Below are 16007 nucleotides of genomic sequence, written 5' to 3'. Positions count from 1 at the left end.
ATAAAATGTCGAGACAAGCTCTTTCAGTGTTTAGTATTAAGCTTTCATAAATAGTGTCAGGCATAAGGACAAACAGTTCCACACACAAATTTGAAATTTGACCTTGTTAAAAGCTTTGTGCCATTAAGTTTTTTCTCCTACCCAGGATACTGTGTGCAGTTGTTACATAACCATTTAGTTAAACAAGCATAAAGCTCCCTCTACTGTTTTGTTTTGCCTCAAAATGTATTTATTGCTTTGGGATTTAAACATTCAAAACAATCTATGAATGTTTCTATCTTTGATATTATGATATATGAACCCTTCCATATAAATTATCTCCGCTACCCATGGAGTAGGAATGCGTCTGTATGGGTATGCCCTTGAAGAGAGTGTGACTGGGCGAGTATTGATGTAATGAACTATTTTAGGGAGAACACAAGAGATCATGCAAAGTACCAGAAAAAAAGGCTATCCCGACACAAATTATACTCATAACTACAGATAGTGTTACTGCTGGGGTTAGGGGCAAATCTACATGAATATGAATTTCAGCGATTAAAATGTTTATGTTAAATAAGCCAGCAGTCCACTCAATAGAAGAACTTTTCAGAAAAATGACATTCCGTATTGTTTTTCTTTTCCAGGTGAGAGTGGAGGTACTCAGAGTGCTGTCAGTCATGTAGGTTCCCAAGACGGGGGAATGATAACTATGCACAGTCCAAAGAGATCGGGGAAGATTCCTCCAAAACTCCACAATCATATGGTCCATCGAGTCTGGAAGGAATGCATCCTCAACAGAACCCAGTCCAAGTATGTTTATTGCATTACTTCTAAATCATAGTTTAGTAACCATTTTCTTTGATTACTACATGAAGAGGGTCAGTCACATTGCACTACAGTGTGACCAAACCTGAGGGGTCATTGGATTGACATTTCATCTTTTTGTACAGTAGTGTAAAATTCAAAACAAATATGTTAAAATAAGGGTGTTGACTTTACTTGATTTATTTATTCGGGAAATTTTGAAGTTTCTGATCACCTCAGTATTAGCCTTGTGTTCATCTGACATTTTTTAGCATGAAGGCTCAGGACAGTAATCAGTGGGTTTGGTTTTCCTTTGTATACCAATTTATGAATGTTTCCTATTTACAAAGGGAAGTGACCTTCTTTGTCATGTTTTGTATAGTACATTGGCCTTGTTTTAATTGACATACATTTCTAAACTGAATTGATTACCAGTTGCTGTGCGTCTCTTTGTTGATTTAGGAGAACTATATTCTTTTCTTCAGTCTCTACCCACCTTTCCTTCCTTTCTTTTTTCCCTTCCTTCCTTTTCTTCCCTTCTTCCTTTTCTGTCCTCCCTTTCTCCTCTCCTTAGCATATTTTTAGAAAAGAGGAAGAGGAGACTACTGGTGATTATTTTAATGTGGATAATAATGACAAAAAAGTATTCAATAATCAAGATTACATAAGCATTCACTTATTAAGATTTACGTAAACACATTCAGCATATTTTCCTATCTGTTTTTATGTGACTGAAATGTCCACTTTCTTGACTGATGCAAATAAACAAGTCTTGATTTTCTGGAACAGAATAAATCTGGACATTCTTGCCAATAACTGCTAAGAACTCACTTATTTAGAAGTCAAATAAATGGCTCTTATGACTGCTATTCAAAGTTTTATATACAGATTTAAAAACCTGTCTTTCGGACCTAGCATTTGGCAAATTCATACTATACATATATCTATTTCTCAGTGAATTGGTTCTAGGATAGACTGCTGAAGAATATGTAGTAGAGAAAATTAAAATCATTGCAATGGAAAATATGTCATTCTATAATTAAAAAGGTATCTCTAGTCACTTAAAAATAATCCTTTCCTTTAGAATAAGTGGTACAGATATTTTCCTTTCTATCTGCAATGCTCGGACAATTTCCAAGTTAACATTTTCTTTTCCTCTCATTTACCATTTTTGATTTTTACCACCACTAACCTTTCATCTTTACCAACTCTTAACGGACCGTAGCTCCTCTGTCAGCAGCACAGAACTGAGAAGCGAGACACCCAGAGTGTCAGGGACGGTAGAGAGAAGGAGAATTCCTTGTGCAGCCATCATTGAAACACTTTGTAGAGTCAGCATTAGCAAAATCAGTAACACAAAACTATTGTCCAGTGTTCTGTGTAGTAATAAACATCTTTTCACTGTGTATTAATAAACATCTTTTTGCTACCAATTATCAGTGATATATAGGAGATATTTTTGTTTCTTGTCTTTTGGTTTACATTACAAGTGTTGAGCGCTGCTCTTAAATGCTGGTAAATACAGGAGTTTTAAGAGAGATTTAAGAAGTCTGTTCACAAATGCTATAAAAAAGATAATTTTTAAAAATTGAAGTTATTTCTACAAAATTGAAGTGACTTATTTTAAAGCAACATTTGATAGTGCTAGATAGTGTTTTAATTGCTAAGTGTACTACCCATATTAAATTGTGCATTAAACTTAAATAGAAATATTCTGGATCCTCCTTCTGATCCTGCTTCTAGTGCAGAGAACAAGTGGTAGCAGGTGTGCGTGTGTGTGTGTATGTGTATTCCTTCCTTCCTTCCTTCCTTCCTTCCTTCCTTCCGCTATTCCTTCCTCCCACACCCTCCCTCCCTCCTCCCTCCCTCCTCCCTCCCTTCCTCCCTCCCTCCCTCCCTTGTGTTGTCTTCCCACCTCCCCTGCCCACAATTGTCTAGCAGCAGGATACTATTACTATGTAAAATACAGTGACTTCTTTTCAACATTTTTCCCCAGAGGTATGAATATTATCTCATATTTACACAAATCACATTTTTAACCCTTTTTAGGAGGAGCCAAATGTCAACTCCAACTCTTGAAGAAGAGCCTGCTAACAATCCTGCTACTTGGGATTTTGTGGATCCAACCCAAAGAGTCAATTGTTCCTGCTCTCGGTAGGTAGTGGAAAAGGCACAGTGGTCTTCAGATGGAATGGTGGCACGTTGTTGTTGGCTGTCTCCTGGCCTCTCAGAACCCTTCTTACCTGTTTTGTTTTTAAATCCTCTTCCTCCTCCAGTAGAGAAGAAAACGATCGATCTTTTCTTCTATGCAGATGATACAGTTTATTGTTAGGACTCAGAAGAGAACCGTTTTAGACAACTGGCCCTGTTATCAGTTTGCTCCTATGAATTTCTTCAAGGTAGCTGAGTCAAAACTAAAGCCATCAATTTGACAAGACAGTCCCTTGCCCTTTGAATGAGTATTTAATTACTCTTAATTTTAAAGTAGAGATTAATATTAAACAAACTGGCTTGAGTTAATAGAATTTGGATTAAATAGACCTTCCACAGATAATTTGTTTTGGTGGTGATGTTGGTGTTTTTTGATGAATGAAGCAGATATTTGTAACAATACTTGCCAAAAGGTAAGATTCTTGCTCGTTCATTTAGATATTTGAATAGAACCCCAAATTGTTTTCTATAGCAAATTTTTGCACTCCTCATGGATATTTCCTTGTAGTAGGAAAGAATTTTATTGTTATAGGTTTTCACTAGGGTTCTTATATATATCTTAAGTGTATGTCAGCCTTAACTTTCCCAGCTCAGTTGACTGTTAGAACCAGTGTTGATGATTATTCACATAATGAGGAATTTAGAGTAGCTTTGCTTCCCAAGTATGTATTTTCACATTTTATACTGTTCAATACTTATAAAAAAAGATCAGTTGAGATAAGTACGTTTAAGAGATGGCCATTTATTTCCATAGTTTAGATCGGGGTTCTTAATGTGGCACAAATGAATTGGCTTTGGGGAAGGTAGTCAGTATGCCCCCCGAGAATATATGCAGACTCGTGTGTATATATGTGCACACTTATGCAACAATTTTGACACTTTCTTCCTGTCTTCCCCTGCCCCTTAAGTTAATCCTCTTTTTATCAGGCTCTGCCTTGGTAGTCAGCTTTTTCTTGAGAGATGCTATAAGTATCAGCTTAATGAAACTCATGATTGATTTTTCAAGGAGGTGGTTTTTGAAGAAGTTATTTGCTCACTAAGGGACCTCTCTCTGAGCATGTGAGAACCTCTCGTCTCAGGATAGGTATAGAATACCACTTAAATACCTTTTGCCGCACATTGTAAATTGTGCAACAAAAAGTATTTTCCTCTTAACTTTTGTTTTTAAACAGCTCATCGCCAAGATATAGTCCACCTTTAGAAAGTACGTAGGGTATAATTTTTAGTGTATTTAACTTCACTTGTTCCTACATCTTATTTGCCCTGCTTTTTTCCTTAATCTAGGTTTCTTCCACTTTTTAAAAATAACTCTTTTACTGACTTCTATCACATTATTATTTGATACCTTGAATTATTTTTACCTGAAGTGTAAATAAATAACACTTTTTCTTTTGTCTTCTGGGGTTATTGCTATATTTCCTCACTAAATTCAAATACCTTCAGATCTTTCTTGCATTCCATTGCATTGACTTCCATCAGTATAAATATTGATCTATAGACCTGACTTCTCACATGTATTCTGGTCTTGTATTTTGGGGGTGCCTTTAAGAAATATTCTTAATTTAGACATGTCTGTTTCCTCCCAAATCAGGTACCCTACTGTGGCCATTTGTATCACAAATTTCCCTTCTCAGCCCAGAGAAGGGAAATTTATCATTTATTTCTAGGTCAGTTTTATCATTGCATTTTAAATGACTTTTTTTGAACTGTCTATTATAACCATTCTACGTTCCTTATTCTTTTAGCCACAATGTATTTCAGCTCTATCTTTATTTGGCCCTGTCTCTGATCCTTCTCGCTACCAGACCACCCATATAGTTAGCCTTCTGAGCCTGCTCTTCCCACTGCCTGCTTCAGCAAGGTCCCTTTCCTGTTCAGAAATTCGCAATACTCATTTGTTACTTACTGATGTATGCCTAATTCTGACCATTTCATAATGTAGCTGAGTCATTAAATACAATGGGAAAAAAATGACTTTATAAGATTATCCACTTTGCTAAAAGCCCTTACTTTGAAGAGGCTACTATAAAATATCTATCAAAGGACTGGGTATGGTTAAATGCTTTCTGAGAAAATTCAAGTCAAAAAATTTTATGTAAAAGACTTTTAGAGCTCAGGTTTTAAAGTAAGCACCCTTAGAAGATGACATTGAGATACATTCAGATGAGACATTCATCTGTTACTGTGATCCTGTGCCCTGGGGATTTAAAGCACAGTTTTTGGCTTGTTGACAGTAGCTTTAGACAGCCTTCTTCAGAGTCAGAATTTATTTTTTTTAGTATAGCATAGACTTTAGCAAGAGTGTTTTCAGGTTATCTACTACAGGATTACCAAACCCATTCCACAATGGGTTTGGTAATCCTGTAGTAGATAACCTGTTAAATGGCCTTACGGGGCAGGGTGGCCATCCTGCTGTCCCACTAAACCATCCCATTATGCCACACAAATCCATTTTACTGCCCACCAGGGCATCATTTAGTGCAATGCAGCAGTAATTTAATGCCACCCTAGTGGCCTCTGAGGGTTACTGGTGAGCTCACGTTTTTCCCTGGGAGTGATTTGTGTAATGGGAGGAACTGGCCGACCTGCCATCTGACTTGGTTGCTCGGGTTGAACTTTGGCATCACTAGGGCTCTTCCAGAGCAGCTTCTCACACCTGTTCTTGCCAAAAAGTGTGTCAGCGTGTGAGCAGACTCGCTGTTCCTGCCTAGATAGTTCAGATGCATTTGGATGTTTATTCACTCGCCACTTTTTCCTTCAGTCTCATTTTAATGTGTCTGTAAGATCCAAAGTTGTCTTGTACCCTTCTTTCTTAAATCATAGTAGCATATAAGGTTTCTAATATAGTCCTGCTATTAAGTGGGCTTGGGATTCCCCTCGTTATCTTAGTCTCACATTTAGGGGGAGAGTTGCGATTATTTTATTCCTGATTTACAACACTACAGGCCATTATAAACCATTTTACACTGGTGTTAGTAAAGTGTTGTGAAATAGAAACTGGAAGCTTTCTTGCTTGTTTCTTGGCAGATGATCGCATTAAAACTCTTGGTTTTAAGATGCAGTATGAATAGATTATCTGAGGCCCTCAGCAAATATGAAAGATTTAGGGATTTTTCAAATCAGTAATTTTGTCGGGGTTAGCAGGGTATGAGTTTATGTTTCTTAAGTTTATCTCTTATCTTCTTAACTTGAATGTGATTGATTCTTCACTTTCCATAAGACTATTTTGCAGTTTTTAGTCATTAAAAATATAATTAATACCTAGAGTCCTTGTCTATGTATTAGTGTATCTAATGAGTACTTAAAAAGGCATAACCTTGTCAGATGCATCTCTTTTGTAACGTTATGATAATGCAGTTATTATCATCTGTGTATTTGATGACTTCATTTTAATTCTCATTTCAGGCATAAACTTTTAAAACGTGCTGTAGGACCCAATCGACCTCCCACAATATCTCAACCAGGGTTCAGTGCGGGACCATCATCATCTTCATCTTTACCGCCGCCTGCTTCTTCTAAGCACAAAACAGCAGAAAGACAGGAAAAGGGAGACAAGTTGCAAAAGAGACCCTTGATACCATTTCACCATAGGCCCTCTGTGGCCGAAGAGTTATGCATGGAACAAGATACACCAGGACAGAAGCTAGGGTTGGCAGGGATAGACTCCTCCCTAGAGGTGTCTAGCAGTAGGAAGTATGATAAGCAAATGGCCGTGCCTTCCAGAAATACAAGCAAGCAAATGAATCTGAATCCTATGGATTCACCTCATTCCCCTATTTCCCCTCTGCCACCAACACTCAGCCCTCAGCCACGAGGTCAGGAAACGGAGAGTTTGGATCCACCATCTGTCCCTGTGAATCCAGCCCTCTATGGAAATGGGCTAGACCTCCAGCAGTTGTCTACTCTCGATGACAGAACTGTCCTCGTAGGCCAAAGACTGCCTCTGATGGCAGAGGTCAGCGAGACAGCCTTATATTGTGGGATTAGGCCCTCGAACCTGGAGTCATCAGATAAGTGGTGGCATAGTTTTTGTCTCCCGCGCATTGATGATGCTGAGTTCCGGCCTCCAGAGCTCCAGGGTGAGAAGTGTGATGACAAAATGGAGGTAAACTCAGAGAGCACCGCATTGCAAAGGTAAGGCGACTCTGCGCCAGCCACCTGCTGACCCCAAAGGCCAAGGCCGTAGGCTCCCATGAATCAGGGGCTTTCCTCCTCAGCTTACCCTGTTAAACCTTCAGATCCAGAATGAAAGACGCTTTTCTTCACCATTCTAGATTCTGCATTTGGAAAATGTTTAAAAGTCAAATGCTTTGTTGTTATGAGGTTTAACACACATGTCATTATTTAAACATGCTGGCATATAAAGGTCTCATTGTGGCATTTAGTATACTAGTTTTGCTTTATTTTTGGCCTGCCGTTTGTTAATCAAAGAATATGGCTTTATGAGACTTTCCATATTGTGGTCAGTACCTTCTTTGTTTCTTGATACTTTTAAGGAAGGCTTTGTATGCATTTAGGTACGTATCATGTGTCTAGTAATAATACTTAATATTTGTAGTGCTTTCACGCTACCTATTGTTCTTAACAGTTTACACGGATTATCTCACTTAATCTTCACCAAAACCATATTAATACCTTAACTTCATAGCTAAGAAACTAGGGTCATGCAGTTAGTAAATGACACAGATAGAAATGGAACCTTGGCAGTCTGTCCTCGGAGCCCATCTGTGCTCTTAAGTAGAATCTATGGAATCAGAAACAAAAACATGTATTTCTAACAAAGCCTACTAAGTTTTATTTAATTGTAAATATAATCTCTCAAATACATTCACTGTGTCAATGAATAAATTTTAAGTTTAGTTTAAGCTTTACAAATGATTTAAATCATAAATGCTGCTTTTTTTTAAACATCCACCTTTTTACTTTATCTTGCCTAACTTGTCATTTATTTTCCCTTTTAGACTCTTAGCACAACCTAATAAACGGTTTAAAATCTGGCATGACAAACAGCCACAGATGCAGCCACTCCACTTCCTTGACCCATTGCCTCTATCACAACAACCTGGAGACAGTTTGGGGGAAGTCAATGATCCATATACCTTTGAGGATGGTGACATAAAATACATCTTTACAGCAAACAAGAAATGCAAACAAGGGACAGAAAAAGATTCCCTGAAAAAGAATAAGGTACCATTTAACATAGAGTCCAGCATGGTATGGGTTTTGATCTATGTCAGAACAACACATGTGGGAAAACTTCTGAGGCAGAATGTTTGAGATAGTCTTGCCTGATTGCTCTGTCCCCATATTCATGCTCTTGGTACTATTGTATTGAATGGCGTATTGTTCCTTTTTATGTCATGGCTCACCTTTGTTTAAAAGTCAGCCGAACATAAATGAAGCCTCATTTTCCAGGCTATAGCTTGTACAGTGCATGTTTCCTCTCATATGCTAATTCTTGTTGGCCTATGCTCCCTGCTTATTTCTTTTTAATTATGATTACAAAATACCAAAAATGTTGATAACAATATTTACTGTTTATCGAGCGCTTACTGTATTTACCGTGCTGAGCGCTTTATGTATACATCTCTCTTGAGTTAACATCAATAGCACTCTCTCTTAGATGGTGTCAGTGTTGATTTTACTGGTTTCATTGTCACAAAAATGAGGGCTAGGGGTATCTGCTGTCTATCCTCAAATTTTAAGACATTCTAAAATACTTGGCCATTTAAAGAGGTATTCTTGAGCAAAGAGGAAATAAGACAATTAAAAGAGGCCAGTATAGTTCCTGAGAATGCTTCTTAGATTACTTTTTAGAGATCTATCTAGATCCAGAAAGCTTGAACCATAACCCAGCATCCAAAATGTTATTAAAGGCAGCATTGAATACCATGGCAGGTCTGTAATCAAATGCCACCAGCACCATTTAGACATAATACCCCTGTTGAATCAGAATACTCCATAGGATTGAGGGGAAAATGTGGGAGTTTTTGGTTCTGTTTAAATTCAGGGAAAAGGACATATCTTTTATTTCCTTTGGTTGCATAGACCATGGTTTATCATACTTGTGCTCATAACAAGCTCCATTCTGCCCTCTAATTCTTTGTGTTCTCCCTCATATTCCACACTTTGGGTTGGTGTTCATGTGTTTTGTTTGGCTGAATTTATTACACAGTCAGAGGATGGATTTGGTACCAAGGATGTCACTACACCAGGTCATTCCACGCCGGTGCCTGATGGGAAAAATGCCATGTCTATTTTCAGTTCTGCTACTAAAACAGGTGTGTACAACGATTATTTGCCTCACTTGGATTGTTGCTAAAATAAAATGCGAGGGAGATGCTTCTCAATTTAAAATCATTTTCTTATTGTAATAGCAATAATTTGATCTCATCTTTAATATATTTTTCATAGCTTGTTTTTCAGTTCCTTTCAAAACTGATAAACATATTTGGAAATAATTGTCTCTAAATTTAACTGAAAACCTAGGGAAAAAATTCACAGGCAGGTGTTGCCCATTGAGATCCGTGTCCTCTCCTCACTCCTTCTCCCTTAGTGAAGTTGCTCATTCTGTCTTTTGTCTCCTTTCCCACAGATGTCCGGCAGGATAATGCTGCTGGCAGAGCTGGCTCCAGTAGCCTTACGCAGGTGACAGATTTGGCACCTTCCCTGCATGACTTAGACAACATCTTTGATAATTCTGATGATGATGAACTTGGGGTGAGTCTGCCATAGCTACGCAAACAAAAATTTTCCTAAATGGGAGGATATGTGTCTCTGTGTCAGTCTGCTGAACTCAGGGGCTTTTATTTCGGGTTCTGAATGTTTTTTGGAAGTGTTTGTATACTTTGAAAGTCTTCTAAAAGTTACATGTGTAGTCTCTAACATTCCTTGGGTTTTGTTTGTTGATGGCTTTTTTCCATTAGTTATTCCTGGTGCAAATGATTAAAATCTTTCACAGTTATTTTAAATCCTTCAAATATCATGAGACTAACAGAAATGTATTATGTAGTCCCTTTAGCTCAGATGAAAAAAAAAATTATGCCCACATAACTTTTTAATTCATCTAAGAAGTCAGAGGTCAGTCTACATTTTGAGAGATAAACAAGTGTGATCTGTACTTTTTAGGATTATGTCATTATAATAGGGAAATAGAATTTATGAACATAGAAGTTAAATACCACAACGCATCATATGATGAAAGTGACAGATGAGAATTGTAATTCTTTGGTGAACGGCTGAACTGAATCAGGAAATTCGTGTCCTTGTTCTCCTAACCAGTGTTGTACCTTTGGGCAAGTAGAAGTGCCTGTTATTTAGAGATGCGTAAGATAGGCCCTCTCTTCAAGAAAATCAATTAGCTTATTTTTCTTTCAATTATGTATTTATCTTCCTTCCCATTCATCCATTTTACATATATGTTAATCATTTGATGATCAGATCCTTTGTGACACGTACTCGAGGTTACAAATATTATTAAATTACCACTTTTATACTTGAAACACCACAGACTCTGAGAGAAACAGCATATAAATAAATATATTAATTGCCGTGAGGGTAGTAATTAACTCGTATCTAGAGATGCTGGGCGTTCAAGTACCAAGTGACAGGAGAGCAGTGTTTAACTTAAGTTTGAAGGTTAAGTAGGAATCAGATTTCTAAAACCCTTTCTCACTTTAAAATAAAATGTATTTGATTAACAGATATTTTACACCATTTTTTGTAAGTACTTAGACGATGATGAGATCATAATGGCCTTGAAGAATGCCTATGACTTGAAATGTGAAGACGCTGGGTTAGTGAGAGGCAGGGAAGGGGCATTAGTTTGAGCCTGGCATGAGCCTTGATTAAGTTGGGCTGGGGGGGCGGGGGGAGGATAATGAATAGACCATTCCATTGGTCTGTTTTCTGAATGGTGGGTAAAGAGGATAGAGGGAGGAAGGTTTTTGGCTTAGTACTATGGACTTTGAACTCTACCCATAATGTGTTTCTCTGAAGGCTGCTGGGTATGGAACTAACCAGGTAGGAGTGAGTGCTGTTTTTCATCAGTCTGATGCGCAGAAAGCAGGAGTAGTACTTGGTACTTTTCGTTGAATTGAAGCACGAGAACCTGAATTCAGGCAGTGGCTGCATGAAGGAAAGGGACATGGCACAGTGGCAAACTTTGGTAGAAGAAATGACACTTTTCCTTATTGGTGATCCAGGCTTGGGAAATCCTTTTTGAATTTGAAGATCTCTCTAAAGCCGAGCATTACCTAGAATTGGTTTTCATGATCCTTGGGGTTAGGTTTGGTGGCGATGGTGGGAACAAAGCATGAAAAGAAGAGGAATCAAAAAGTAATAGAAAGGGAGAAGTAAGAAAAGAAAAAAAGCAAGCAGTGTGGAGTAGCCCGGTACTGTTCACAGCCATCATACCTGGCGATGGTTGTTTCTGCTCTGAGTCACTGTACTTACCCTCTGTATAGATTATGAATACTCTTGGACTAAATGAAGAAACGTTTACTTTGTTTCTTGAATTTATTCTTAGTTATATTAATATACAAAGGGGAGCTGGACATTTTTAATCTAAGTTTTATTTCTCAGAAATGATTGTTTCTACTTTACCCTGGCATTTAATCACGGGAACAGTTTACCTTAGAATCATTTTTGCTAATTCGCTTTACTAATAACTGGAGTTGGGAGGCTCTTGTTCAAGTTTTCATCTTCAAATGTCTTTGAATTTAATTTTGCGCTTCAACTCTATGATGTTAAATAAGTATACATAAATAAAAGGCCTGCTTTTTGTGAGAATCTTTTGTTTTGCTTTGATTTGAATTATCTTGCCACCAATTAATTTGAGTTCTTAATCTTTCCTATTAAGAGGCTTAATTTGTTTTGAATAACAAATTAAAGCCAAACCTTCTCTGTAAAATTAACTAAATTTATGAGAGGGATATGTTTTATGGAGATGAACAGTAACTGTGGAAATAGGAGCAGACGATATATGGTTTTTTTTGTTGTGAAAATAGAAGAATAATAGTTTGGGAGGCTTGAGGTCATCTTTAGCTGCCTTCTGCCAAATAGAAGGAAAACCAGACTGATAGCCAATTACCACTTGGAGGCACCACCGTAATGTAATTGTGTCTCTGAACCGACTTCGGTAATGACTCGGGAGTGGAGATTTGCTTAAGGTCGGCGAGCTGTGCTTTGATGGCACAATCTGCCCTCACCAGATCCATGCAAAGAAAACTCAGTCACTTAGGTTCTCGTACTTGATAAGCTGTAATCATCTCCCTTGTTTCACTGCTGGTATTTCTAGAAGTTCACTTGGTGAATACTATATAAGGAAGCATCTTTTCTGTTCGTAGGCCGTATCACCTGCACTGCGTTCATCAAAAATGCCTACGGTTGGGACCGAAGACCGACCTCTTGGGAAGGATGGAAGAGCTGCTGTTCCTTACCCACCAAGTAAGAAAAGCAAATGGAACTTTGGTTTCCGACTTACAATTTATATACAATGTTCTTATACTCAATGGTGCCTTATCTGAGATTCCCTTACTTTTTCATTTCTTTTTAACAGAATACTGCCTATGAATTGAACTTGTACAAGTTGATATTTCTAAGATGGCAGGCAGCTAAGAGGCCATCTTAATTCAAATTCCTTTTCCCTTTGTTTTCAAATTAAGAATTAACTTTTATGGTTTAAAATGCAGAAAAAGATGTTTAGGGTTGGTTTTTTCAGTAGCCCTCTCCTAGTAGGATAAATGCTGCACAGATTTTTTTTAGAGTGTTATTCTACATTAAGTGCTCATATAAAATGTTTCAGTTTTCATGAATTTAATTCATACAAGGATAATGAGTACTGTTGTTTTCTGTGGTCCATTTTCCAATTCATACTGAAGTTTTTGCGTTTCCTTTTGCAGTCAACTAGCTTTATTATGTATGCTGACAAGAAGAGAAACTTCCTTTTTTCTAGTTATTCTTTGCCCTAAGAAACCACATTATTCTTCAAGAGAAAAAGTCGGGGTAGCTTGTGCGGATACTCTGAAGCAGAAACATAATTCCATTGCAAATCATTCTTTAATACCTTCTCATTAACTTCAACTAGTAATGAGAACAAATTGAGGGGAAAAACCACCATGTCATAGGGATGAGTCAAAAAGTTTTATGAACCTATAAATGTAGAGCTGATTTACTCAAATGTAGAAGTGTGAAGTATACAGAGATTGGATTTTGACAGCTTTAGTGGATCCTAGCTTTTTAAAATATGCAAAGCTTTCTCAAGCATGACATGTATGAAAATGAATAATGATAGCCAGCCAGTTGCTGTAGTTTTTTTAATTAAACATTTTTCTTTTTTTATTACTCTGCACTGCAGAATTTTACAAACATAGAACTCACAGATGAGGAGAAACGGTATTAAAATTGATACATATGGAATAAGTCAGATGAGTGAATTTTTTCCCCTTGTATTAAACCAATTAATCCTCTGCCCTTTTTGACATTAAGTAGTATGTAGCAGTGTTAAATGTTAACATGTCTGATAACTTGTCCAAGATTATTCACTTACAAACCCTGTTAGTTGGTGGCATTGCCCAGTAACGTATATGGTGTACTCCCTTCTTTCTTTCATTTTTATTCAAAATGGAATTGTTTTAGAAAGAAGCTCTTTACTGTGTATTTTATGATAAAATACACAGTATTAAAATGAATGAATTTGAAATATAGCAAAAGTATTAGTATCAGGAAAATACAGATATACGAGTCAAGAGGATTGTTTTAATGTGTACAGAGTATGTGTGTATAATGTGTGTGTGGACATACAATATTTCTTCGCAAGACATCACAATGAAAATAATGAAAATAACATGGCAAGAAGTTCTCATCTCTGCAATAGCTTTATTATACATTGAGGCGGAAAGACAGACATATTATAAAATTTAATGTCTAGAACAGAACCACCCAATAGAAATATAGGCTGAACCACAAATGAGAGCCACATAAGTACCTTAAAATTTTATAGTAGTCACATTTAAAAATCATGTGAAATCAATTTTAATAATTTATTTAACTTGTATCCAGAATATTGCCGTCTTAACAACGTAATCAGTATAAAAGACATTGAGATGTTTTACTTTTTTTTTTGTACTGTTTGGAATCTGGTGTATGATTTAAGCATGCAGCACATCTCAGTTTGGATAGCCCCATTATGAGAGCTCCGTAGCCACATGTGGCTAGTGGATCCTGTGTGGGACAGCATAGGTCTATAACTACTCATTTGTTTTTGTAGTAAAGAAGAAAGCAATACACAGTAACAACTAGGTATTGTTTTAACATCAAGTCTGTTAGGATGGTATTGTGTCATAATAATAAAAACAGGTTTTATCGTTAACCAATTGCTTATGAATTTTCATTTTTGAAAGCATGTCAGTTTGAAGTGTGAGTCTATGAGGAGGCAAAAATGAAAGAGTTGGACATTGAGTTGGCGTCATTTATTCTGCAGGAGCGCTTAATGTTTTTCAAGGGACTCTGCTAGGTGCTCTGGTGCGGGAGAATGCTGAGAAAGTGGTAAAGGTGCTTCTGTTGGAGGGCTTCCGTCTTGCACGTGAATCTTGGAAGTACAGGGTCGGAGGTGGTTGATGTCCTGAGTGATTTCCAGGCGAAGTGCCATGGATCTTGAAGGGCAGGCAGTATACATAAGAAAGTGGGGTGTTGTGGGCAAGGCGCCTCAGCTCCAGTCCACGCTGGTAGGCGTTCCCACCCTCACGGCAGCCGTTTTTTAGGGAGAGTATTGAACAGGCGAGCCACGATGGTTTTCTATTTTGGGGGACCAGGACATTTCTCTGGGTTTCTAGCTTCTTCTTGACTTCTCTGCTTTGAGTTCAGTCCTCCTTTTGTCATCTCAAAACTTCTTTAGGGTCATCTTCCCCCCCCCTTCAGAAATTCCCTATAACTTAACAGCATTTCTATCTTTTCCCAGTCTTTCCCAAAAAAGAATTAATTATTTCTGACTTCATCACTTGCCGAATGTGTAGGTGTACATGGCAAAGCGTTCATTTTTGTGCATACATCATTTGCACAAAATATGAGGTAGATATTATTTCATTTTCCAGATGAGGAAATTGAAGCCAGAGAGGTTAAGAGTCTTTCTTAAGTATATCTGATAATAAGAATGTTGAAGACCACTTTCTAAAGAAAATCTCTGGCTGGTGGAATCTCATTTTATCTATACTTTTTGTGTGTTTGTGTGTTTTACATTTGATAAAAATTGTCAAGATGGAATAGGCTTTTAAAACTGATATATAACTGTTAGGTAGCATTGAAGAAGTTGAGTAGGCCCTAAGTGGAAAATGTTTTTATTATATTTCTTAGCAAATTTTAAAACTAATAAACTAATTTTTTGGTAAGGTTTTGTACCATAGCAAGATACTTACAAGTGAAAGAAAGGCTGTCGATGTTTTAAGGTCATTATCATTTTAACTGAAAGAGAATTTATATAGGTTTCTTTATTTTCCAAATATCTATTTGGTGATTACTATCTGTAATGTAATATGAGTTTGAAGATTTTATGAAATAGACTCATAGTTTAAAAAATTATACTTAATAATTAATTGTATATGAAAATTGACTAGTAGCTGCTTTTTGGCTTGCGAGAGGAATAGGAACCAAAGATTAAAGGTGATGGGTATATTCCAAGCGCAGCCTAACTGTATTAAAACCTTCAGCTTTGTTTTAAAGAAAACATATTAATCTGGTTGCCGCTACATTTGAAGAGTTGTTTTTCCACCTCACAATTACCAATTATATAGTATCTCCAATGGTTCTCTGATAGTTCCTGGCTTGGCTTTTATTATATCCCTAGTTCTATGAATTGTTACGTTCCTTAAGGGTAAAATACTTGGTCATAACAAGGGTCATAACAAGAAGGTGCCTTCAAGATTAACTTGGAGGCTTTAGTTTTCTTTCTTTCTTTCTCTTTCTTTCTTTCTTTCTTTCTTTCTTTCTTTCTTTCTTTCTTTCTTTCTTTCTTT

At 37.1% G+C, this 16007-nt stretch overlaps 1 protein-coding gene across 2 annotated transcripts in view; it reads left to right on the top strand.

Moving 5' to 3' along the window:
• Positions 1–16007, top strand: part of MED13L (mediator complex subunit 13L) — a 264752-nt gene that overhangs the window by 212950 nt on the left and 35795 nt on the right. For both annotated transcript variants that reach the window (XM_039868225.1, XM_039868223.1), the window contains exons 8-14: positions 627–792; positions 2836–2940; positions 6403–7131; positions 7959–8184; positions 9173–9278; positions 9593–9717; positions 12345–12444. In XM_039868225.1, the coding sequence (XP_039724159.1) occupies positions 627–792; positions 2836–2940; positions 6403–7131; positions 7959–8184; positions 9173–9278; positions 9593–9717; positions 12345–12444 (1557 nt within the window). The remainder of the gene's footprint in view (positions 1–626; positions 793–2835; positions 2941–6402; positions 7132–7958; positions 8185–9172; positions 9279–9592; positions 9718–12344; positions 12445–16007) is intronic.

This window comes from Pteropus medius, unplaced genomic scaffold, assembly GCF_902729225.1.
Source record: "Pteropus medius unplaced genomic scaffold, Ma_sr-lr_union100, whole genome shotgun sequence".
NCBI classification, from domain to species: domain Eukaryota; kingdom Metazoa; phylum Chordata; class Mammalia; order Chiroptera; family Pteropodidae; genus Pteropus; species Pteropus medius.
This window is presented reverse-complemented; position numbering and strand designations above follow the sequence as displayed.